The 21316-nt window shown below is 37.2% G+C and overlaps 1 protein-coding gene across 1 annotated transcript in view; it reads left to right on the top strand.

Annotated features, from left to right (window-relative positions):
- Nucleotides 1-21316, top strand: part of LOC109450800 (doublecortin domain-containing protein 1) — a 241412-nt gene that overhangs the window by 8478 nt on the left and 211618 nt on the right. Inside the window, exon 2 of the mRNA XM_074337083.1 lies at nt 14295-14464. Coding sequence (XP_074193184.1) covers nt 14301-14464 — 164 coding nt within the window. The 5' untranslated portion in view covers nt 14295-14300. The remainder of the gene's footprint in view (nt 1-14294; nt 14465-21316) is intronic.

Genomic DNA, 21316 nt, shown 5'->3' with positions numbered 1-21316 from the left:
CAGATCTACAGCTGAGGAAACAAACACTCCTAAATTGTAAATTGTAAATAGCTGCATCTTCTCTGATATCAAGGTGTTTTTGGAACACATTCCATCTTAGACAGTGCAGGATGTAGAGCAAAATACAAAAGTGAGGACTACTGTTTATAATAAGCACTTTCACATTTCTTGTATAACAATCCATATATGATCCATATAACAATCCTATAAAGTAGGCAAGTGTAGGGACAGAGTCCCAGAGAGCAGTTTCCAGGCTCTCGGCCTAATGTGGAAAGCTGCTGGCTTGGGTAGTAGATGGCCGTCAGCTGTGGCTAGTTGGCCATCAGCTGTAACCAGTTAGCCATTAGCTACTAATATAACTGCCGTAGCTACATTAGCAAGCATGGATTGCGGCTAGCAAGGGGGGTTCGTTGGTTGGCAGAGAAGTGAATTTCGGATTGCGGTTAGCAAGTGGGGTTAGCAAGCGTGGATGGTGGATTGCGGATCGTGTGGATCCTACTTCCTGTGTTGCACCCAGCCGCCAATGAGACTGGGGTGCAGGAAGATCCCCTGTTGGGGTACTGGCGGATATTTGCTTTTGTGTCTCGACCAGCCGCCATCGAGAATATAGTGGTATGAGCCCTTATCCATGGCTCTGTTGGTGTTCCCTTTTGGCCTCACCGTATCCTGCATTCTGTGCGGCGAGTGAGACCTGAGTCCCTGCATGACAGATGGTGCAGCGAGCAAGGTACGGTGCCGGCCACAGCTCTCCGAAGGGCGGTGGAGCAGTTTGTGCCTACAAACACTCTGTCTCAGGAAGCCCATGAGAAGCAGCTGCCGGAGAGCTGGACCCCTGTGGAGGGGTGGAAACATGTGGACGGTTCTCCAACCAGCATAGGCCTGAGAAAGCGAAGGTCATTGCGGCCATGTGGATTGGGAAGTGCTTGCTGAGGCAGCCCAGGTCCGGGACTTGTAGTCTCAGGAGGAAACGCTTGCTAAGTCCTTGGTGGAGGATGCGGGTGAGGTCATGGTCATCCCTCACCCCCAGGTTGGGGAGGACTTGGAGCCCTCGCCCTGCAGAACCGGCACACGTTGTGGGGCCAGTCCACAGCCCTGGCGAATGACTGTGGGCTATGGGGAATTGCCTTCCATCCCTGATTTGATGGACCACTTGACTGTTTGCTTGGGAACATGCCACCATGTGGTAGAACTGGCGGATATTTGCTTCCTGTGTCTTGCTGGCCGCCAGCAAGACTGTGGTGCAGGAAGACCCTTTGTTGGAGTGCAGGCGGATGGATGTTTACTTCCTGTGTCTCAAATGGCCGCCATCAAGAATATGTAGGCACCTTGGCTGTGAGCTATTATTGTTACATTACAGTACCCTGAGGAACCCTGGCTGTGCCCAGAAAGACTGGCGGTACCCTGAGAACCCTGGCTGTGCTCAGAGGGTAGGTGGACAATGAAGGCTACCCTGGGACATTACTTGGACTGGACTGAAACTTTTTCTCATGAGCTGGGTTCCTGATACATGGCACCTTGCGGAAGACGCTAATCATGTAGATTGTGAGGCAAGACCCTGGAGGGGTAGAATGTGGGAACAGAATCCCAGAGAGCAGTTTCCAGGCTCTTGGCCTCACGTGTGAAGTTGCTGGCTCAGGTAGTAGATGCCCATCAGCTGTGACTTGTTAGCCATTAGCTGTAACCAGTTAGCCATTAGCCATTAATATAACTGCTGTGGCTACGCTAGCAAGCGTGGATTGTGGCTAGCAAGTGGGGTTAGCAAGCATGGATGGTAGATTGCGGATCGTGTGGATCCTACTTCCTGTGTCTTGCCTGGCCACCGTGAGACTGGGGTGCAGGAAGACCCCACTCTTGGGGTACTGGTGGATGTTTACTTTTGTGTCTCGACCAGCCGCCAAGAGAATATAGTGGTATGAACCCCCCATCCATGGCTCTGTTGGTGTTCCTTTTTGGCCTCACCATATCTTGCGTTCTTGTGCGGGGAGCGGGAGGTGAGACCCAGCATTACAGTAAGGCAGATTCTATTGATATACACGTAAGGAAATAAGACTGGGAAGGGGCAGAGGCAAGATTCAAGCTCAAGTCAGCTGACACCACATCTTTGGCATTTTTGTCACACTACATTAGCTCCTACATGTGAAAACTCTAAATGGCTACAATTTTAGAGATGGAAGAACTTTAGAGTTCCCCATTCTATCATTCCTCTGTGCCTTTTTTAGACAGAAAATGAACCCCAAAATGTTTAGCATGTTCCCCAGTTCTGGCCCCAAACTAAGATCCGAACTGCAGGCCTTCTTGGCCCAGGTCCAGTGGTCTTAAATACAGTTCATTGGCTTCATGTGTGCTGAAGCTGCAGGATTATTATTATTTTTTTTAGTTTATTTTTTTCTTCAGTTATTAAAATAAATAATTTATTATAGTGCTGGCTTGATAACTATAAATATTTTCCCTTTGTTCTTACTGTTTTTTAGTTATAAAATGAAATCAGTTATGTCTGACGAAACTCTTTGATAATGCACGTATCTCCACTAAACATTCTGGACTGTCCTAGGTGAAGAGAGGGAGGAAAAGAGAGCAGAGGGAGATTACTTACCTCCCGCCCCTCCCACCCCTGACTCTTTCCTTCTTGATGCCCCAAGAGGCATGCTTCCCTCTCTAATTTGAGAGCATCCCTGATTGGTTATTTCTAAGGTATTTAGGTTCAAAAAGATTGTTAAGATTGAACAAACAATTCAGTACCCAATTTTTTTCTTTCTAAGATATATAGATTATTATTTTTATTGTTAACAGAGGTTGGGAAAATAGAGATGTTAATTATATAATGAGGAACAACAATTCTCCTGGTCCAAGAGGAAGCTCAGTTCAACAGTGTTGGCTCTTGACTGATTTCTAACAGACCAGATGTTTGACTTTTCCCAGCTGGGGTCTCTTTCTGCCATCCTTGTGCTTCTAATCCCCTTGAGTACTAAGCAGCTGGTCACGGGATACACAAGAAGATAATTCTTGAAAATTGGGTTCGTTTCTTGACTCTACACCTTGATCTTCTTTACATTATCTGATCTAACCAAGTAACAGCTATTCTTCACATTCTTCAAGTTTCCAGTCTGTTATGCGCACTTATATTTAAACACCACTCTGTTTAGTTACCCCTTTCTCTAGTCATATGAGTAGAAGATCCTTTTAATTAATTCACAAAGTTTTCCCTCTCAAAATTTCTGCCTAAAATAGGTGCAGCACCACTTAATTGATGCAAGTCATTTTAGATCCCTAGGGAAAAGAAAGGTCAACAAGGAGGAAAGAAAACTAAGGGAATACATTTTTTAAATTTCAGAGATCTCAGGGATCTGATGTGATGGAGCCAAAACATAAAGGAGGCCAAGATTCCTGACGAGTCATCAGTAACGATATTGACTCAGTTCTGAAACAGGTTCTCAAGAAAGAGATGTGTCTATAGTCATTGGTTTAGTATCGAGGCCAGTTTTTTAATCCTTTTCTTCTTAAACCACTTGTTTTCTGTACTGGATTGGGGAATAGAATAAAAAGGCTTACAACATTGAAACAGGTTATGCTGTTCACTTTTTACTTGATAATATGACCTGTCATTCTGTCAGAAAAAGATACTAAGTTCATCTGGCATATTTGGCTTTTCAAATACTCTGTTGGTTATTTTCCAGTATTTTTTGAGCTTCTAGGTGTTACTAATTGATTGTTTAATTTGTTTTTGCGTATTCCCAGGTTAAACTAAACTGTCTAATTACCAAAACCATTTTCCCTTCCTTTTAAAGATGGGAATGTTTTCCCTTTTGCAGTCTCTGGGGACATTTTCGCATTACTTTAAGATGGTGAATGCAGGGGGAAATAGTTGGAAAAAACAGAAATAAAAAGATGATATTCTTTTTTCGTTTTGCAGTAGTCACATAATTCTTGTGACCTATTCTATTCTATTTTGATAGTCATAAATATTTGACTAATATTTTAATTCACTCTTTGGACTTCTTAAAGTTTAAATTTACTATCCTCCCCCAGGGCCATGGGGAAGAGGATGGTGGTGGCGACTGATTTCTCTTCAGTAAAAGTATAGGATCAGGCACATGCTTGCTGAGAATGCTCTTCTTGCAAGCTGGTTCAGTCAGTCCTTAGACATTACAGTACGTGGGGGGGGGTTTTGTTTTGTTATGTTTTGCTTTTTTTTTAATCAAGGAGTGAGCCCAAGGTGAGTCCTAGAGCACTGTTTTGTCACCTCATATTCGGTGCCCTGCCTAGGTGGTGAGCTTTAAAAATTTTTTAATTCTCACTCTGGGAGAATGTTACATAATAATTGTTAATGAAACAAATTGGAAGTCTAAATGTATGTATTCAGATTTGAAGGATTCGTTTCCCACTAATAGATGAGCAACTTTGCTTTTCTGATTGGGTGGCTTACCAGTACCTTTGAGTAGATTTCAATCTTCACATCATGGCTTATAGGACTGCTTCCCTCTCCAGCCCTATAGAAGATATGCTAACCCCTCTTAAGCTTTAAGTATAAAATTCAGAGCACTTTATCAGTATGCATTCTGTGTCATCTACAATACCTGTAAATAGGAAGATTGTATTTTAATAAAGGGAGAGGTGAAGGAAAGAACTCTTTAAATTTCAATTCAGTACATTGGCATAAACATTTTCGGACCATTTATTGAAGGAGTAACTCATGGGTTAGCATTAAACTTCTTGGACTTCTTTGTGATCAAAAGGACTGTCAGCTTTCCACAGTCAAGTGTTACATTTAATGAATGTGAATAATAAACTTATGCAAAATAAAAGAGAATTTAATGCTTGGGAGGAAAAGATGTTTATGCAATTTTACCCTTACAAAAGAACTGACCATTAAAGTAATACAGAATGAAAGGAGTTTTTTTCCTGTATTCATGTTGGAAAATTGACATAAAAACCTTACGGTTTCCCATACGGCATTTAAAAACTTTTTTGAGCCTGCAGTACTGCTATGTGATAATCTTACATTTCTAAAGATTAAGTGTTTCTTGCTCTAAAATGGGAGCTGAAGCAAGGGTTGAATAACCATTTACCTATAAAATATGCATATTTATGAAAAAAGTGTATACATTTGAAAAATTGCATGTATTTTCATGGTCCTATTTACTTGTTACTATGGCAGCCACCACACTGCCTAGTATTTATGTTGTCTAAGACTCAGAGCACCTTTTCAAAAAAATAAATATGCCAGAACCATGTATTGTATTTACTTTGGTGTTTAGAAAAAGTGTTTATTCTAATGCATATTTTTGAAGAAAATAGCAATAAATAATGTAAACTTCAGCTTGGCTTAAATGGTACCTTTTCTTGTAGTATGTTTTTAAAATCCAAATAATTACATTTTTTCTTGTTCTTGTTATAAAAATCAGAATAAAGTCTAGAAATAATGCATTTTTAAAACTCAAAACTCATGAGTCAATCTTGGAAGGTGGTCTCTTGATTTTTCTTATGTTTATGACTTAATATTTTTATTCATAACAAATTTCTGAAACTATAAAACATGAACACAGGCAAAATATTTTAATGCTAGCTAATAAATCAGAAAATGTAAATCGTTTGCATTTCTGATTACAGATGGTTCTTTAATGCGAACAAAAGACTTAAATTTTGTATTTAAAATGAAAGGCATAGCTGCTATGATTTTTCTTGGTTTAATTACTTAAATTGTTTTCTGACATGTGTGATACATAAATGTAATTTCTTAATGTTAAATATCGGAATGAAAATCATGAAGCATAAAATCAGACATGTTTCATGTCACATATTACCTGTTAAGAAAAACTGCAATACAACATTTAGGTTCAACAGAATAGTGAGCATATTGTTTCTGATACTTGTAAACAGGATGGATCTGTAGTTTCACAGTTTATGTTGACAGTAGCTTCGTGGGAAATGTAATTATCAAATAAATTATAACATGTCCTAGTATTAAGATTATGAATAGTAATTTTAATTGCCTTTTGAAGATAATTGGGTATGTTCTCATAAGTATAGCGGAAAGGTGGCATTGGGCTAATTAGATATTTTGAACTTAGTTATCTTTAAAATATCTAGAAGTTTAACATATATATTCTATATTTTAGGAATTTCTTCTTTAAATGATTTCCTAAGTAGAATTAAAATAATTTATAGTCCATAAAATCTCATGATTATTCCTTGATTTTCCTTCCTGAGTATTGATATGATGAAAAATTTAATTAATGGTAACTTTAAAAATGAATTTTTACTACCAGTTAGAAAATTATTCTAAAATTGGTAAGATTAAGGAATATTTTGCAAAAATCTTCTCCCATTCAGTTGGTTGCCTCTTCATTTTGTCGATGGTTCCTTTTGCTGTGCAGAAGCTTTTTAAGTTTGATAGAGTCCCATTCATTTGTTTTAGCTTTTATTTCCCTTGCCTTTGGAGTCAGATTCGTAAAATGTTCATTGAACCCAAAGTCCATAAGTTTAGTACCTGTGTTTTCTTCTATGCAGTTTATTGCTTCAGGTCTTATGCTTAGGTCTTTGATCCATTTTGAGTTAATTTTGGTACATGGTGACAGATAGCAGTCCAGTTTCATTCTTTTGCATGTGGCTTTCCAGTTCTACCAGCACCATTTATGGAAGAGGCTGTCTGTTCTCTGTTGTATGTTTTTTGCTTTTTTGTCAAAAATTATCTGTCCTTATTTATGTCGGTTTATTTCTGGGTTCTCAGTTCTATTCCATTGGTCTGTGTGTCTGTTTTTCTCCCAGTACCATGCTGTTTTGATGATTGTAGCCCTGTAGTACAAGCTGAAGTCGGGAGTGTGATACCTCCAGCATTGTTCTTTTTTCTTAGGATTGATTTGGCTATTCAGGGTCTTTTGTGGTTCCATACAAATCTGATGATTTTTTGTTCTATTTCTTTAAAAAATGCCATTGGGATTTTGATGGAGATTGCATTAAATCTGTATATTGCTTTGGGTAATACGGCCATTTTAACTATGTTAATTCTTCCTAATATCCAAAATATACAAAGAACTCATATAACTCAACAATAACAACAACATAAAAAACAAACAACCCAATTGAAAAATGGGCAGAGGACCTGAAGAAGCATTTCTCCAAAGAGGACATACAAATGGCAAATGGACATATGAAAAAATGCTCAAAATCACTAATCATCAGAGAAATGCACATAAAAACCACAGTGAGATATCACCTCATCCCAGTTAGAATGGCTATCATCAACAAGATATATAGTAACAAGTGTTGGAGAGGCTATGGAGACAAAGGAACCTATGTGGTGGGAATGCATATTAGTGCAGCCATTATGGAAGGCAGTGTGGATGTTCCTCAAAAAATGAAGACTAGAATTACCATATGACCCAGCAAGCCATCTCCTGGGTATCTACCCAAAAAATCTGAAAACATTTATCCATAAATACATGTGTACTCCAAGGTTCATTGCAACTTTATTTACGGTGGCCAAGACATGGAAACCACCAAAATGTCCTTCGATAGATGAATTGATAAATATATATATAATTTTATATGTGGTATATATAATACACAATGGAATACTATTCGGCGGTAAGAAAAGATGAAATAGTACCATTTGTGACAACATGGATGGATCTTGAGATTAGAATGCTAAGCGAAGTAAGTCAGACAGAAAAAATAGAGAACCATATGATTTCACTGATATGTGGCATATAAAACTGAAAACAAAAGAAGACAAACAAATGAAGAAACAAAAACTCATAGACAGAGATAATAGTTTAGTGGTTACCAGAGGGTAAGGGGGGAGAGGGGTGGTAGATGAGAGTAAAGGGCATCAAATATTTGGTGATGGAAGGAGAACTGACTCTGGGTGGTGAACACACAATGTGATACATAGATGATGTATTACAGAATTGTACACCTGAAACCTATGTAACTTTACTAACAATTGTCACCCTGATAAACTTTAAAAGAAAGAAAGAAAGAAAGAAATACTTTATTTCACTAATGGTGCTGTTAGATGGCCTTCCACACACTGTTTCTAGTAGTTTTACGAATTGGTACATTTCTAAAAAGCAATTCAATTTTGAAATATATGTCATCAACCTTAAAATCATAGTGTTCATACACATTGATCCAGGATGTTAACTTCTGCAACTTCTTAAACAACTATTCAGTGGTATGGTCAAAGGTATGTACAAGAACCACAGCTTTATTTATAATTGGAAGCATTTGGAGCAACTAGGCTAGGATATTATAGGGGATTTTTTAATACTTTTTTTTCTATTCTTAATATGGGCCTTTCTGTAATAACTGCAGTTATTATCAGTCATGTTGTTTTTAATCAGACAAGTTAATTAAAATTGTATTTACATTCATTATAGTGAAAGTTCAACTAGTGGAGGAACCATATTGTCTTTTTTTTTTTTTTTTTTTTAAAGATTTTTATTGGGGGAAGGGGAACAGGACTTTATTGGGGAACAATGGTCAAATTGTTGTCCTTTCAGTCTTAGTTGTGGAGGGTTCTGTTCAGCTTCAAGTTGTTGTTCTTTCAGTCTTAGTTGTGGAGGGCGCAGCTCAGCTCCAGGTCCAGTTGCCGTTGCTAGTTGCAGGGGGCAGAGCCCACCATCCCTTGCGGGAGTGGAGGAATTGAACCGGCAACCTTGTGGTTGAGAGGACAGGCTCCAACCAACTGAGCCATCCGGGAGCTCAGCGGCAGCTCAGCTCAAGGTGCCGTGTTCAATTTTAGTTGCAGGGGGCGCTGCCCACCATCCCTTGCGGGAGTCGAGGAATTGAACTGGCAACCTTGTGGTTGAGAGCCCGCGCTCCAACCAACAACTGAGCCATCCGGGAGGCAGCTCAGCTCAAGGTGCCGTGTTCAATCTTAGTTGCAGGGGGCAGAGCCCACCATCCCTTGCGGGACTCGAGGAATTGAACTGGCAACCTTGTGGTTGAGAGCCCACTGGCCCATGTGGGAATCGAACCGGCAGCCTTCGGAGTTAGGAGCACGGAGCTCTAACCGCCTGAGCCACCGGGCCGGCCGAACCATATTGTCTTGTTCAACATTGAATTCATTGTGTTTTTTTAAATCTGGAACTAGCTGTTACTCAAATAAATATTTGATGAATGGATGGATGATAGGATCAGGATTAGCAAAGTGATTTTAGGGAAAACACACTTGGAGGGCCACAAAGATGCCTTCTTTATGTTGGAGTAAACTTGATTTGTTTATCATAACAATAGATGACAAGATAAAAAAATGATAAGAATATGCAAGACCTGCTGTGCTAACCATAGTTCTCCTGTGGTAGCACAGAATAAGGCAAAAGCTAGATGACTGAGTTTTATCCTCCTACATTTAGTTAGTATAGTTGTATAATTATAGCTTATTAGAACAAAACAAACAAGCAAAACCCTTTATCATTGAAATTCCAACAGGAAAAATAGCATGTAAGAACATTAACAAGCTCTTCTTCAATAGTTGGAAATTTTACATCCTTTCTTTTTCTCCTTAAACTTATATTTCTACTCCATTTCTTCCATTGAGTTTTATCTTTTATGCTTGGAAGTCTTTTATAGGCCACTCTATCATACAACAACAACAAATTAAAAAGTGTCCTGTGACCATAAGGTTGTAAGTATTGAAAAATTTCCTCAGGATTGAGTTTTTATTGTAATCATTTTTACTCTACAGTTATTCAAAGCAGCATGAATATATTATCATTTTTCATATTTATTAAATGTAAAAAGTAAAATTTATTGAAAATGTATATATTAATGATATAGATTGATGGGGGACACTTATAATTTCTTCACTAAGGGAATAGTGGAGTTGGCCCTTGATCTGAGACCCTGGAATGGGCATAAAAGGATTGCCTCTTTTCTGTGAAATGACAGAATGGAGACTTTCCAAGGGCAAACTTGAGTTGAAGCAGGCAGCTTTTGGGGCAGTTGCATTTTAGCAAAGCATACATATGAAAGGCAAGGATCTGGAAATCGACTTGCTTAAAACTGTCCACACTTCCATGCCCCTTGGAGAGTCTCCAGATGCTGTTTGTAACTGGTACTGAGTGCCCCAACTTGAGACCATCAAGCCTCGTCTTCAATAGCTGACATATGGTACCTATTGAGTGCCAAGTGCATCAACTTTATGAAGTGGCTACTCTTCTTAACCCCATTTTACAGATGAAGAAACTGATTCACAAAGAGGTTGTGACTTGTCCGAAGTGTCACAGCGACTAAGTGGGCAGCAGGGATCTAAACCCAGACACTGGCTCCGCAATCCAGGGTCATAGCTACTGTACACTTGAATGCCTTTTTCTTAAAAAAAAAAGAAAAAGAAAAAGAAAAAGAAAAAAAGTTGGAAAAGAAAACGTGGAGGTAGGCATGAAAGGAAAGCTTATATTTATGTAAAATTTCTAAGAGATGGGAAGTAAAGGAAAAAAATAGTGCTTTTTCAGCGTGTCAGAGAATAAACTATGCATGAGTTAATTAAACGAAGGCAGTGCCTTTATCTGTACTCTACTAAAATAGCATAGTATTATGTCAGTCAAATTAAAATTAACACATTTTTATTTCTTTTATTTCTAATTAACAGTTAATTCTCATTTAATTAGTAATGTGCAGGAATGTTATCTGAAAACCTATTGTATTCTGCATATTCTTCTTAACCTGTTAATATGTTCTACTTTTAGTGAGGATGACACTGTTTTTATAGTAACATTACAGAAGAAATATTGCATTTAATAATGGTAATGATTTCACACGTACATAGCTCCTTTCACCTAAAAGCATCCTGAAACTATTTTACATGGGAAAAAAAATAAAACTATACCCATCACTAAAATGATTACCTCCTTTTATGAATATTAGGATTGTGATCATGCATAAGTAAAAAGTAAAACTAATGCTATATATCGAGATATTTTTGAATAGTTCAGTGCAAGTTTTTATTTTTAAATAATTGGATTATATAATAAACACCTGAAGACAATCAAGGGATTTTGTTCTGCAAGGCGATTTACTCTGTAATCATACAATTTTGCCTTGCTCTACACGGCTGGATTTTTCACTTATAAGTATTCCCCAATTAGGAAGGACTTGACCTGTGGAAGAACTGAACAGGCAGTAGTTGTTAGGAAGCCGAAGAGAACCTCAGCTCTCCTGTTGTGAGAAGCTGAAAGGGGAAGGGAGAGTATGAAGGCCAACAGCGCTTTGGTCTCCAGTTGGAATCTCAGAGGAGTGCCAGACAGAGAAAAGTACCCTCTCTTATTAAACTATGCAGAAACATCTTTTCTTACTGTGATTCAGATTCATCTAACAGTTATTGGATGCCTACCATGTGCCAAGCACTGTGCCAAATGCTTTCACATTCACCATTTTATTGAATTCTCATAACCACATGGATAACCCAGTTTTGCAAATGAAAGGACTACAGCTCAGAAAGGTTATAATCCCTAAGGTCACGTAGCTAGAAGACGGTATAGAGTGACAGGACCCTTCTCTTATGTATTATAGGTATGTATTCCTCCATAACACTTGTATGTTATGTTATAGTTGTTTTATTCCTTCCTATGTTTAATTAGCATCCTACTCTTTGAGCTTCCTGTGTCTTGCAGATTATGTAAGAACCGTAGGAGTTAATCATAGTTCAAAAGGGAAATCCTCTCGATGCCCTCTCCCAAATGAGGAAGAGCCCTGGCAGTGGCCCATTTGTCTGTTGGTTGGTGCTCCTGGTGCTGTTGCTGTTGCTGTGGTTGCCATCGCTTCTTGGCAACCCACATCACCACTGATGATTCCATTGCACTCGTCATCTGACTGGCTCTACTGGTCTGTGCTTAAGGAAAATCTTTCTGGCTCTAGTTCTTAGCTCAGCCTTGCAAGCTGACATGGGCTTTGAAAGATGGATATTAGAGCTCTACAGAGAAACAGAACCTATGTGAATGGGGGGGGGGACTGACGGGAGGAGGGGAGATTAATTGATTTACTTGAAGGAATCGGCTCATGGATTGTAGAAACTTGGTGAGTCTAAAAGGCCCAAAGCCCCAAATTACTGGATTCTCAGTTAAATTAAATTCCAAGTCATCGCACTGTTCTCATTTCCTTGCTCTAAGCCAATACCATGTATTGGAGGTTTTTGAAAACAACTGAGTTCAAGAGATATCAGGAGTTGTAGAATTGGGTTCAACTGCAAACAGCAAAGACCCAAATTGACATTCTTTTGAACAAGCTACAAGTTTATTTTTTATGTAAAAGTCTGAAGGTAGGTAGTCCAGGGTTCATATGGCACTCTGTATTGTCAGAGATTCAGGCTCCTTCTGTCGTCCTTGGTGCAGGGCTTTCATTCCTAGTGTCATAGCAAAGTTGAAGATGACCAATGTGGTGCCAGCCTTCATGTTTTCATTACAGGTCGCAGAAAGGAGGAAAAAGAAGGGCAAACTCATTTGCATGGATCATTCCACTATTATCTCATTGGCCAGATTCGTTCACTGAGCCCTACCTAGCTGCAAGGAAAACTGGAAAATAGTCGTTATTTGGCAGCCATATGCCTCAGTAAAAAATCAGGGATTCCAGTATCAGAAAAAGGATGGAGTGGATATTGGCAGATAGTTGGCAGTCTCTGACACAAAGAGTTTATAAAAGTATTAAAAGATATTAATATGTGGACAAATCAGGACATTGAAATGCAGTCATTTTGATACATTTGATGCATTCTTAACAAAGAAAGCAAAATTACCTTTTTAAAAAAATGTTACCTCCCTGCTCCGAACACTCCATGGGCTCTCCAAATAAGGAGCTAACAGTGTCCTACAAGGCCGATGTTATCTCTGCCCCCTCCCTTACCCTTCTATCTGCATGCCTACTACATTCCTTCCCTCCTGTTCATCTATTCATCTACTCGCTGTTCCTTCCTCACACCTGCAGGGCCTTCTCATTCTTCTTACTCTTGGATGTTGTATGGCTAACTCCCTTGCCTCTTTTAAACCTTTGTCCAGATATTGCCACTTCAATGAGACCTGTGCTGACAAACCTGTTTAAAATTGCAATTCCCTCCACCTCCATACTCCCAATCTACCTTCCGGATCATTTTTTTTTTCCCATAGCATTTGTCTCCTAATATCTTAACAATTTGCTTATTTCTTATGTTTATTGTTTATCATCTGCCCCTACTAGGATGTAAGTTTCAAAAGGGCACAATATTTTTTCTGCTTTATTCACTGAGAAATTCTAAGTGTCTAGAGCAATGCCAAGTGCCTTGTAGGTGCTCAATAAATAATCTGTGCATGAGTGAATGAATGCTTTTATTTTAGAATAGCAGTAAAAAGATTAAAAGCAGTATTTATTTTTTACCTTGCAAGTTATATTCTTCCCTTAGTAGTAGTATGTCATGTTACCCTCCTTCTCATGGTAGGATACATCAGAGATGAGACCTCGTAGCTATTTTTATCAACATTGTGAGTGGGTGACTATACCCTAGAAAGAACCCTATAACATTCTTTGATATTATTTCTATGGGCATGTTGTTTTGGTCTTAAGAAAATTTGGGTTGTGTGTAGCATTACTCAAGATTTCTAGGTTGCAAATAAGAGAATCCCAACTCACACTAGCTTAAGGAAGACAAAAAGTCTGTTGGCTCATATACCAGGAGACTCAAGAGATGCTGGTTGTTTTTAATAGCTGGTTTCAGGGATTCAGATGTCATCAGGAATCTCTCTCACTTCTTAATCTCTCTCCATCTCTCACTTTTGCTTTCATCTGTTTTGGCTTCATTCTCAATGGTGGAGGTTTACGTTGTTCTTAAAGCTAGTAGAACAGAGCACTGCTTTGGTTTCTTCATTGGAACTCTGATTTAGCAATTGCTGTGTCTGGGGAAGGCACTTTGACTAGTCTCGGACACACTCATGTCCCTGCCTGGAAAGCAAGGCCACATAATTTACAGTCCCAGCAGAATCAGGAGGAAGGGAGGGTCCAAAAAGGAAAGGATGAAGGGAAGGACCCCCCCCCAAAAAAAAAGATTATGCTACACTTTCCAATAACATATTCCTCATGTTAAGTTATGTATATAATAAGCAGCTTTCTATCAAACTACAAAAATTAAAATGGTTTGCAACAAATTATCATTTTTTCCTTTCTTAAATAGGATTATACCAAAAACAGATTTATGATTGTGTCTTCATTGAGACTCTCATGTCTTTTCATTTCTAATGAGATTTCACATTTAGCAACTGCTGCCCAGCCTCACTTTATAACCCAGGAGGATTTCACATTTCAAATTAAATAACATTTGTCCTCATTTTTAGCTGAAAATGGCAAAAATAGAGACAGAAGATCACAGAGCCGCACTTTCTCAGTCTCCTTTATCACCCTGGAGTAAAGCCACGGAAGTATCACAGCAAAGCAACTCTGAAGGCACCTACAGTGGGGATACTGTTCACCCGACTTACAAACATGTGGCAAATGATGTACCAAGGTAAGAATATCATGTCAGCAGCTTCAACTGAATTCTGAAGATGATAAAAGTGCTTCTCGAAAGTTATCTATCTAAATGCTCGAGATTTGGTGGAGATTATGATGTCAGTAATAACTCGGAGATGTGATGGCTATGAAGATTGTTGTCTGAGTTAGAGTCCTTCAATGTTTCCTGTTTTATGGGAAGTAAAAAGATAGGTGAGGCAGTGAATGAAAATGATCCCTGGAGCCTGACTTGGAAAGGTAGCGTAGTGATAATGACAAGAATGGCAGGGCAGATAGGAGGTCCTATGCGCCAGTTAACCTGCAGTGTATTTATTTAGTTCTCAAAACAACCCTGAGAGGACTATAAGGCAGATAGTATTTTAAACATCTCCATTTCACCTATGAGAAAAAAAAGACCTAGGGAAGTTAATTAACTTAACCAAGACCTCACAGTTGGTAAGTAGAGAAGGTATGGTTTGAATCCATATGGACTAACTCCGTAACCAGAACCCTTCACTATTATATTTTACCACAGTTCTCAGAAATATAAAGCAGAGGAGACAGAAGTGTTTTCTTTTTCTTCTCTATTTTAAAATGAAAGAATGAAAAAGTATCTGTCAGGTATTGATGAACTATTAGCTGGCTAAATGTGATCCCATTGTCTTTATGTTAAATAGAAAATGTAGACTATAAGAGCATTAAAGAATGTGTTTGTAAATTGGAGATTATGTTAATCTCCTTGTAGAAATGCTAGGTCATATTTATATCTTAGAACAGTTGGATTGTTTTTGTATGTGTCACTAAGCTTAGATAAAAGTGAAATCCAGACTTTCAGCTCATCTTTGTTTTGCCTTATTCCTCTGAGTTATGAGTGCATACTGTGTTTGCAGTGTGTAAGATCATTTGCACAGTGTACTAGCTATATGGCTAGATAATTTTTTAGAAAATCATTATCCTGTAGTTATATTGTAGAGACATACGTTACTCTTGATAGTGTTTTTCCCAATAAGACAATGGAAAAAAATTCTAAATAAGATTTTTAGGTATTTCCTGATACAAATGCCAATGCTAATATCATGTGTATTTGCACCTTTTTATTGCCTTCAGAATTTATTTTTACCAGTTTTCCTTTTCAAAATAGTACTACATTCACTTTTGTTCCAACTATCTTTTGTGCAATTTTAGATTTTTTTTTCTGTTAAAGCTAACTGTAATTTCACTTACTCAGTTTTGTTTCTGCCTTTTTTCTCATTTTCTTTCTTTGATTCTGAATCTCTTCAACTACTTCTGTCATTTAAAAAAAATATTTCAGTCTTTCTTTCTTGTGAGACTTTCCTATCATTTGTTTTTGAGTTTGTTTCTGTATGCTTCTATTTCTTTGTCTGAATCCTAATGTCTTTTCTGTGACTATTGCCTGTTACCATCAACTTTGATTATGATGTACCTAGAAAATTAAGTAACCCTCCTCTTGGCAATCTAATGGAAAGTCAAAGACAATGCCCAGAGGTCTTTTATTTTCATGAAAAATAAAATGAGTTTCAACCTGAAAAGGGTCAAGTTCATAAAGGCTAATGATAATCAAAGATCCGTTGGTATTAATATGATTATGAGAGAGAGGCAATTTTCTCTATGAGTAAAGACATTTTCACCCTGATTGAGGTTAAAACTTCTCTTGTCTCGTTCTTGTTTTCCTTGGCACCTTTCTTCCACCATCTTTGTGCTCTTTTTATGAGAAATAATTATTAAAATGTAGTCAATTTGTATTTCTTTACGTATATCACAGATTGTGCTTTTCTTCACTAAATAACACATTGTACATTTAATAAAATATGCCCACCTGTATTAAATCCATTCATTACAACTGTACAGTAATCAGTCACTTTATTTTCATGTTACCGTGTTTCCCCAAAAATAAGACCTAGCTGGGCAATCAGCTCTAATGCGTCTTTTGAAGCAAAAATTAATATAAGACCTGGTTTTATTTTACTATAATATAAGACCAGGTATAATATAATATAACATAATATAATGTAATATAATATAATATCCGGTCCTATTTTAATTTTTGCTCCAAAAGACGCATTAGAGCCAATTGTCTGGCTAGGTCTTATTTTCGGGGAAACATGGTAGTATCTGATGCTATTAATTTACTCTTTATTCTATTTACAGCATCCACTCTACTTTTCTCTCTTTCTTGTATTCTTTCAATATTTTCCTCTATCACTTTATGCTACATTTATTTGTAATAGAGTGAAAACTGCTGTGCCAGAATCCTTCCTCCAAGAAAACTAATCACCAACAGTGTAAATGAGTTCAACACATTGTGCCAAAGGTCTCATTCTCCCATGTTATGACTTACCACCAGGAGGTCAGATGACTGCAAATTCTAGCCCCATTCCTGTGGCAACTTCCAGGAAAGCAGCACAGTGGAAAACTTTTCCTACCCAGTTGTAGTCTGATCTATCCCAGGTGACCTGGAACAGCGAATCAGCCTTGGAGACATAGAGGGAAGAATCAATTATTTTTGGTAACAGTACCTAGGGGCTGTTCTGCCATATTTATAGAAGGTATCTCCAAATGCTAAGTGGAAGATTTCCAAATTAAAATCGCATTTTAAAATTAAGAGAATGTTGTAAACAATTAATATCTCTATCTCACATGTGCAATATTTTGTTTTAATGATTTTTAGCTGATGATCTTCTAAGGATGTAATTTCAGGATTTTTAGAATACAAAGTTATAGTATTTTTTTATCCGGCTTATAACTAAGTATATTACCAACTCTTAATTCCCTGAGGGGGCAAATTATTTTTTAGTACACTAAATTAAAACTTCAATTAGTTTTAAGAGTGAATTACCAACGATTTTTTGTTAAAGATTATCTGTGTTGCTTTTTCATAGACAAATCTTGCTTTCAAGGAGACTAATTGTGTTTCATTTATTTACTCACTTTTTATGTCATCTTAGTTATCTTGGATATTTTTAATTGGAATGAGTCTTCGAAATATAAACATTGGGTAAATTTGCCTTTTCTAGGAATAATTTAAATTTAGTAATTTCATCATTCCAAAGATGAACTGTCAGTTCCCACCATAGACTAGGTGGCAGAAGGGTGTGAGGGGGAGACAGCAATAGTGAATGAAGCAATGCAACACCTCCATTGTTCTCAGCCTCTGTTACCCAACAAATTACACTTCCCCTAGTTCATAATTTTTTTCAAATTTTTTCTTCAAGCTTTAAGAAAAAAACGCTACAGGTCTAAACATTAATATATATTTTCCTTTAAAAGTGTTAAAGCCTAGTAATTTCTTTTTGAAAATTTAAATTTCCTCTGGAAAATTTATATGTAATATCTATACCTTCCCCCAATTTTAGGTTTAAGATGTACCTTATTTTTATTCCTTTTTACTTGGGCACAAGCAGAAGTATTCTTTTTTCCTTTGGGTGGGATGACTTACCCCCTAATACTATACAAATTTTAGAAATTGTTCTTTTTGTTTATAATTTCCTCCTACAAAAGCAAATAAGTTCAATTTTACAAACATTCAATATCTCCTGTAGAGTATATACTCATATATAGTTTGGCCATAATACATTGGTTGTTATTCAGTTACTGAGTTGTAAGTAAAAATTTGACATATTATGTGGTATGAAATAACCAAAAATTGCTCTGCAATTGAGATGCCCTTACCAATAGTTCTAGGCCAAACTAGAATTATAGTTTCTTCTGGTGTTGAAAATAATATATGAAGGAATTGTTCACTTTTATTATTAATCTTCTATGATGTTTAAATGATATTTAATGTAACAATTGTAGAAAGTTATTTATATCTTTAGAGATTATTCGTTCCCTCAAGTTGGGGAAGTTTCATGAACTCTTTGTGCTTTGTGTACTCCAGAGATTTTATGCAAGCTTACATTCACTGAACATAAGTGGGCTTATTTCTTTTATTGGTTGCATTCCAGTATTTTAAGCTGGTGATTTATTATTGAATGTACTTTGAGTCATTTTCCTTTATGTTTACATTTTCTTATTTGTATTTATTCCAATTAGAGAGTTTAATTACCATTAGAATGGTAATAGGATAAAGATAAGTTTTACAAATGACAATATTAAAAAAAAAACATAACTTTTCAGGAAGGCTTAAGTGCCATAAGAATATAAAGCAAGAAATATATGCTTGTCAAATATATAGTATAAATAAATAATTTAGATGAAAATGGTTCACTACATTTAACAAAGAGACTACCAAATAATGACGGGCTAAAGAATGGTTGTTAGATTTGATGTACTTCATTGTATATTGTAAGTAATTGCTATCCATAAAAATTCTATGGCTTTTGTATAAAAAAAAGAGACATTTTGACAGGCAACAGTAGTATGAAGTGACAGCAAGTACAAATCCTTGGCAACTGTCATTATCCTGCTGTTGAATTCACATCCAAATTGTGTGATAACTTAGACCTGCATGTTTGTTATTGAGCCATGATGTGTCAAAGTAGCCACACTTCCTATTTATGAATAGAATTATTAGCTACCTGCAGAATTCTGTCATAGAAATCTAAACTCACCAAAAATGTTTAGTGTTTCAAAAAGGTGGGAAGTAATGAATTCTGTGTCATTTTATGCTTATGCTGATATTTCTTTTTTTTTCTGATATTTCTGTTGAAATGCTTTTTATTAAGGCAGAATTTTTAGAAGATACCATATTCATTTATATTTTAGCCCATTATGAAATTACTCAAAATTTGTAAAGATTTCAAATAAAACTACTAGTGAAGCACACATGATTAGAAAGCTCATTGTATAAGTTCGACTACTGTTAGAAAGTAACAGAAAACGCAACTGAAAGTGACTTTAAAAATGAGGAACTAACACAACAAGGTCTTCAGAAGCAGGGCGATTCTAGTGTTCAAGTCAGTGGTTCAGCAGTGTTATCAAAGAGTGTGGCTTCATACCTTTCCCACCGCCATCCTCTGAATATTGGCTAGATCCTTGGGTTTGACACTTCCTGCCCACAAAATGGCTTGTCACATGCTCACTCAACAATTTCCAATAAAGATAGATGTTTGATCACTTACATCTCTTTTTCATTATGGAAAAAAAAAAAAAAAGCCTTTCCCCAGAAGACTTCTCCCTCATGTCCCACTGGCCAAAATTGGATCACAAGCTGATTCCTTAACCTGCAAGGGGCAAGGGAAATGGAATTACCATCACTGGCGTTAGGCCACTGAGGAGTCACCCACTGGAGCTGATCAGGGGATATCTTCCATGGGCATATAAAGAAGATGAATCCTCAAACATAACTGGCTCTTGGGGGCGGCCAGGTGGCTCAGTTGGTTAGAGCGGGAGCTCTGAATTATAGGGTTGCTGGTTCGATGCCCACAACTAGATTGAAGACAACGAGCTGCTGCTGAGCTTCCTGAGGGGTGGCTAGATGGCTCAGTTGGTTAGAGCAGGAGCTCTCAACAACAAGGTTGCCGGTTCAATTCCCACATGGGATGGTGGGCTGTGCCCCCTGTAACTAAAGATTGAAAACAGCAACTGGTTTTGGAGCTGAGCTGCGCCCTCCACAACTAGACTGAAGGACAATGACTTGGAGCTGATGGGCCCTGGAGAAACACACTGTTCACCAAAAAAATAAAAAAAACCACACACACACATAACTGACTTTTTATCTAAGATGCCAAAAATTGGAGGAATGACTGTTAGATATAATTAGTATTACCCAATATAACTCTAGGCTTGAGCAATATTATATTTCTTAAATTACATTTGTTTCTTGTCAGTGGCATTTTTGTGACATTTTTGCATGATGTTGTAATTTAAAAGAATAATTCCTATATCAATCACTGGTTGATTTCCTGTGGAAGTGTAAAATATGTAAAACAAGGGTCTTACCTTTGCAAAATGGGATACAAAATCATCTGAAATCACATAACAAATCACAAAGCAAACATATCAACATAAAAAACAGTATATTAGTTCATACACAGGACCTGAAGGAATGATTGGGAATAGGATTGACTAGGATCTGGTGGGGTTAACTCCTCTCATGTGTCTTGGCAGCTTGTACAGTTTTGTTCCAGCCTTCTCTCTATATCCCTGACTCCTGAATTTCAGCCTTAGTAGCCAGGACGTTTTCTTCACAGCACTAATGATAGTAATGGTAAATGTATACTGGGACTATTTGTTTAACATTTTCTCTTCCACTAGACAATTATTGTTATGAAAGAGGGTTCTAGAAAATGTAAGCCCTGAGTTCAGGTTAACATTTATTAAATACTTATTGAAAGATGTACAATGATGGCTATAGATTAGTTGAGTAAACACCATTAGCAAAGAGTCATACAGGTTAGAACTCCGGAGGTAACGTGCTGCAGTTACAGCTGAGGGATGTTACAGGGGCAATGAGCAATATCACCAATAATAATTATTGATTATTATTAGATCGACAAGCATGACTTTATTAGGCGTTTTCCTCAAATTGCTATAAAAAGCCACTAAAATTCACTAATGCCATTAAAGCAAAGGCAATTAGAAGAAAAATTGCTTTTGTCAAAACTCGAGTCATACCCTTAAATCTCATCGTGGTCTATTTATCTGCTTTTTCTATACTTCTCCCTGAGCATATTTTCTTATACTTTTAAACCTCACATCTTGACTTGGTCGTTGCCTTGTGAAGCAAAAATTGTAAATTAGATGTAATGAAAAATCACAGAAAGTAAAGCATAATTAAATACTAGCTGGGGATATCACAGGGCTTGTAAATCCCACACTGTATAAGCTTTGTCCCTGATAACCTGTTTGATTATAGTAGAAAGCCAGTAAGATGAGGTGTATAGTATTGTTTGAGAAAAGGATAAAT

The sequence above is a fragment of the Rhinolophus sinicus genome, linkage group LG06 (assembly GCF_036562045.2).
Source record: "Rhinolophus sinicus isolate RSC01 linkage group LG06, ASM3656204v1, whole genome shotgun sequence".
Classification (NCBI taxonomy): Eukaryota; Metazoa; Chordata; class Mammalia; order Chiroptera; family Rhinolophidae; genus Rhinolophus; species Rhinolophus sinicus.
This window is presented reverse-complemented; position numbering and strand designations above follow the sequence as displayed.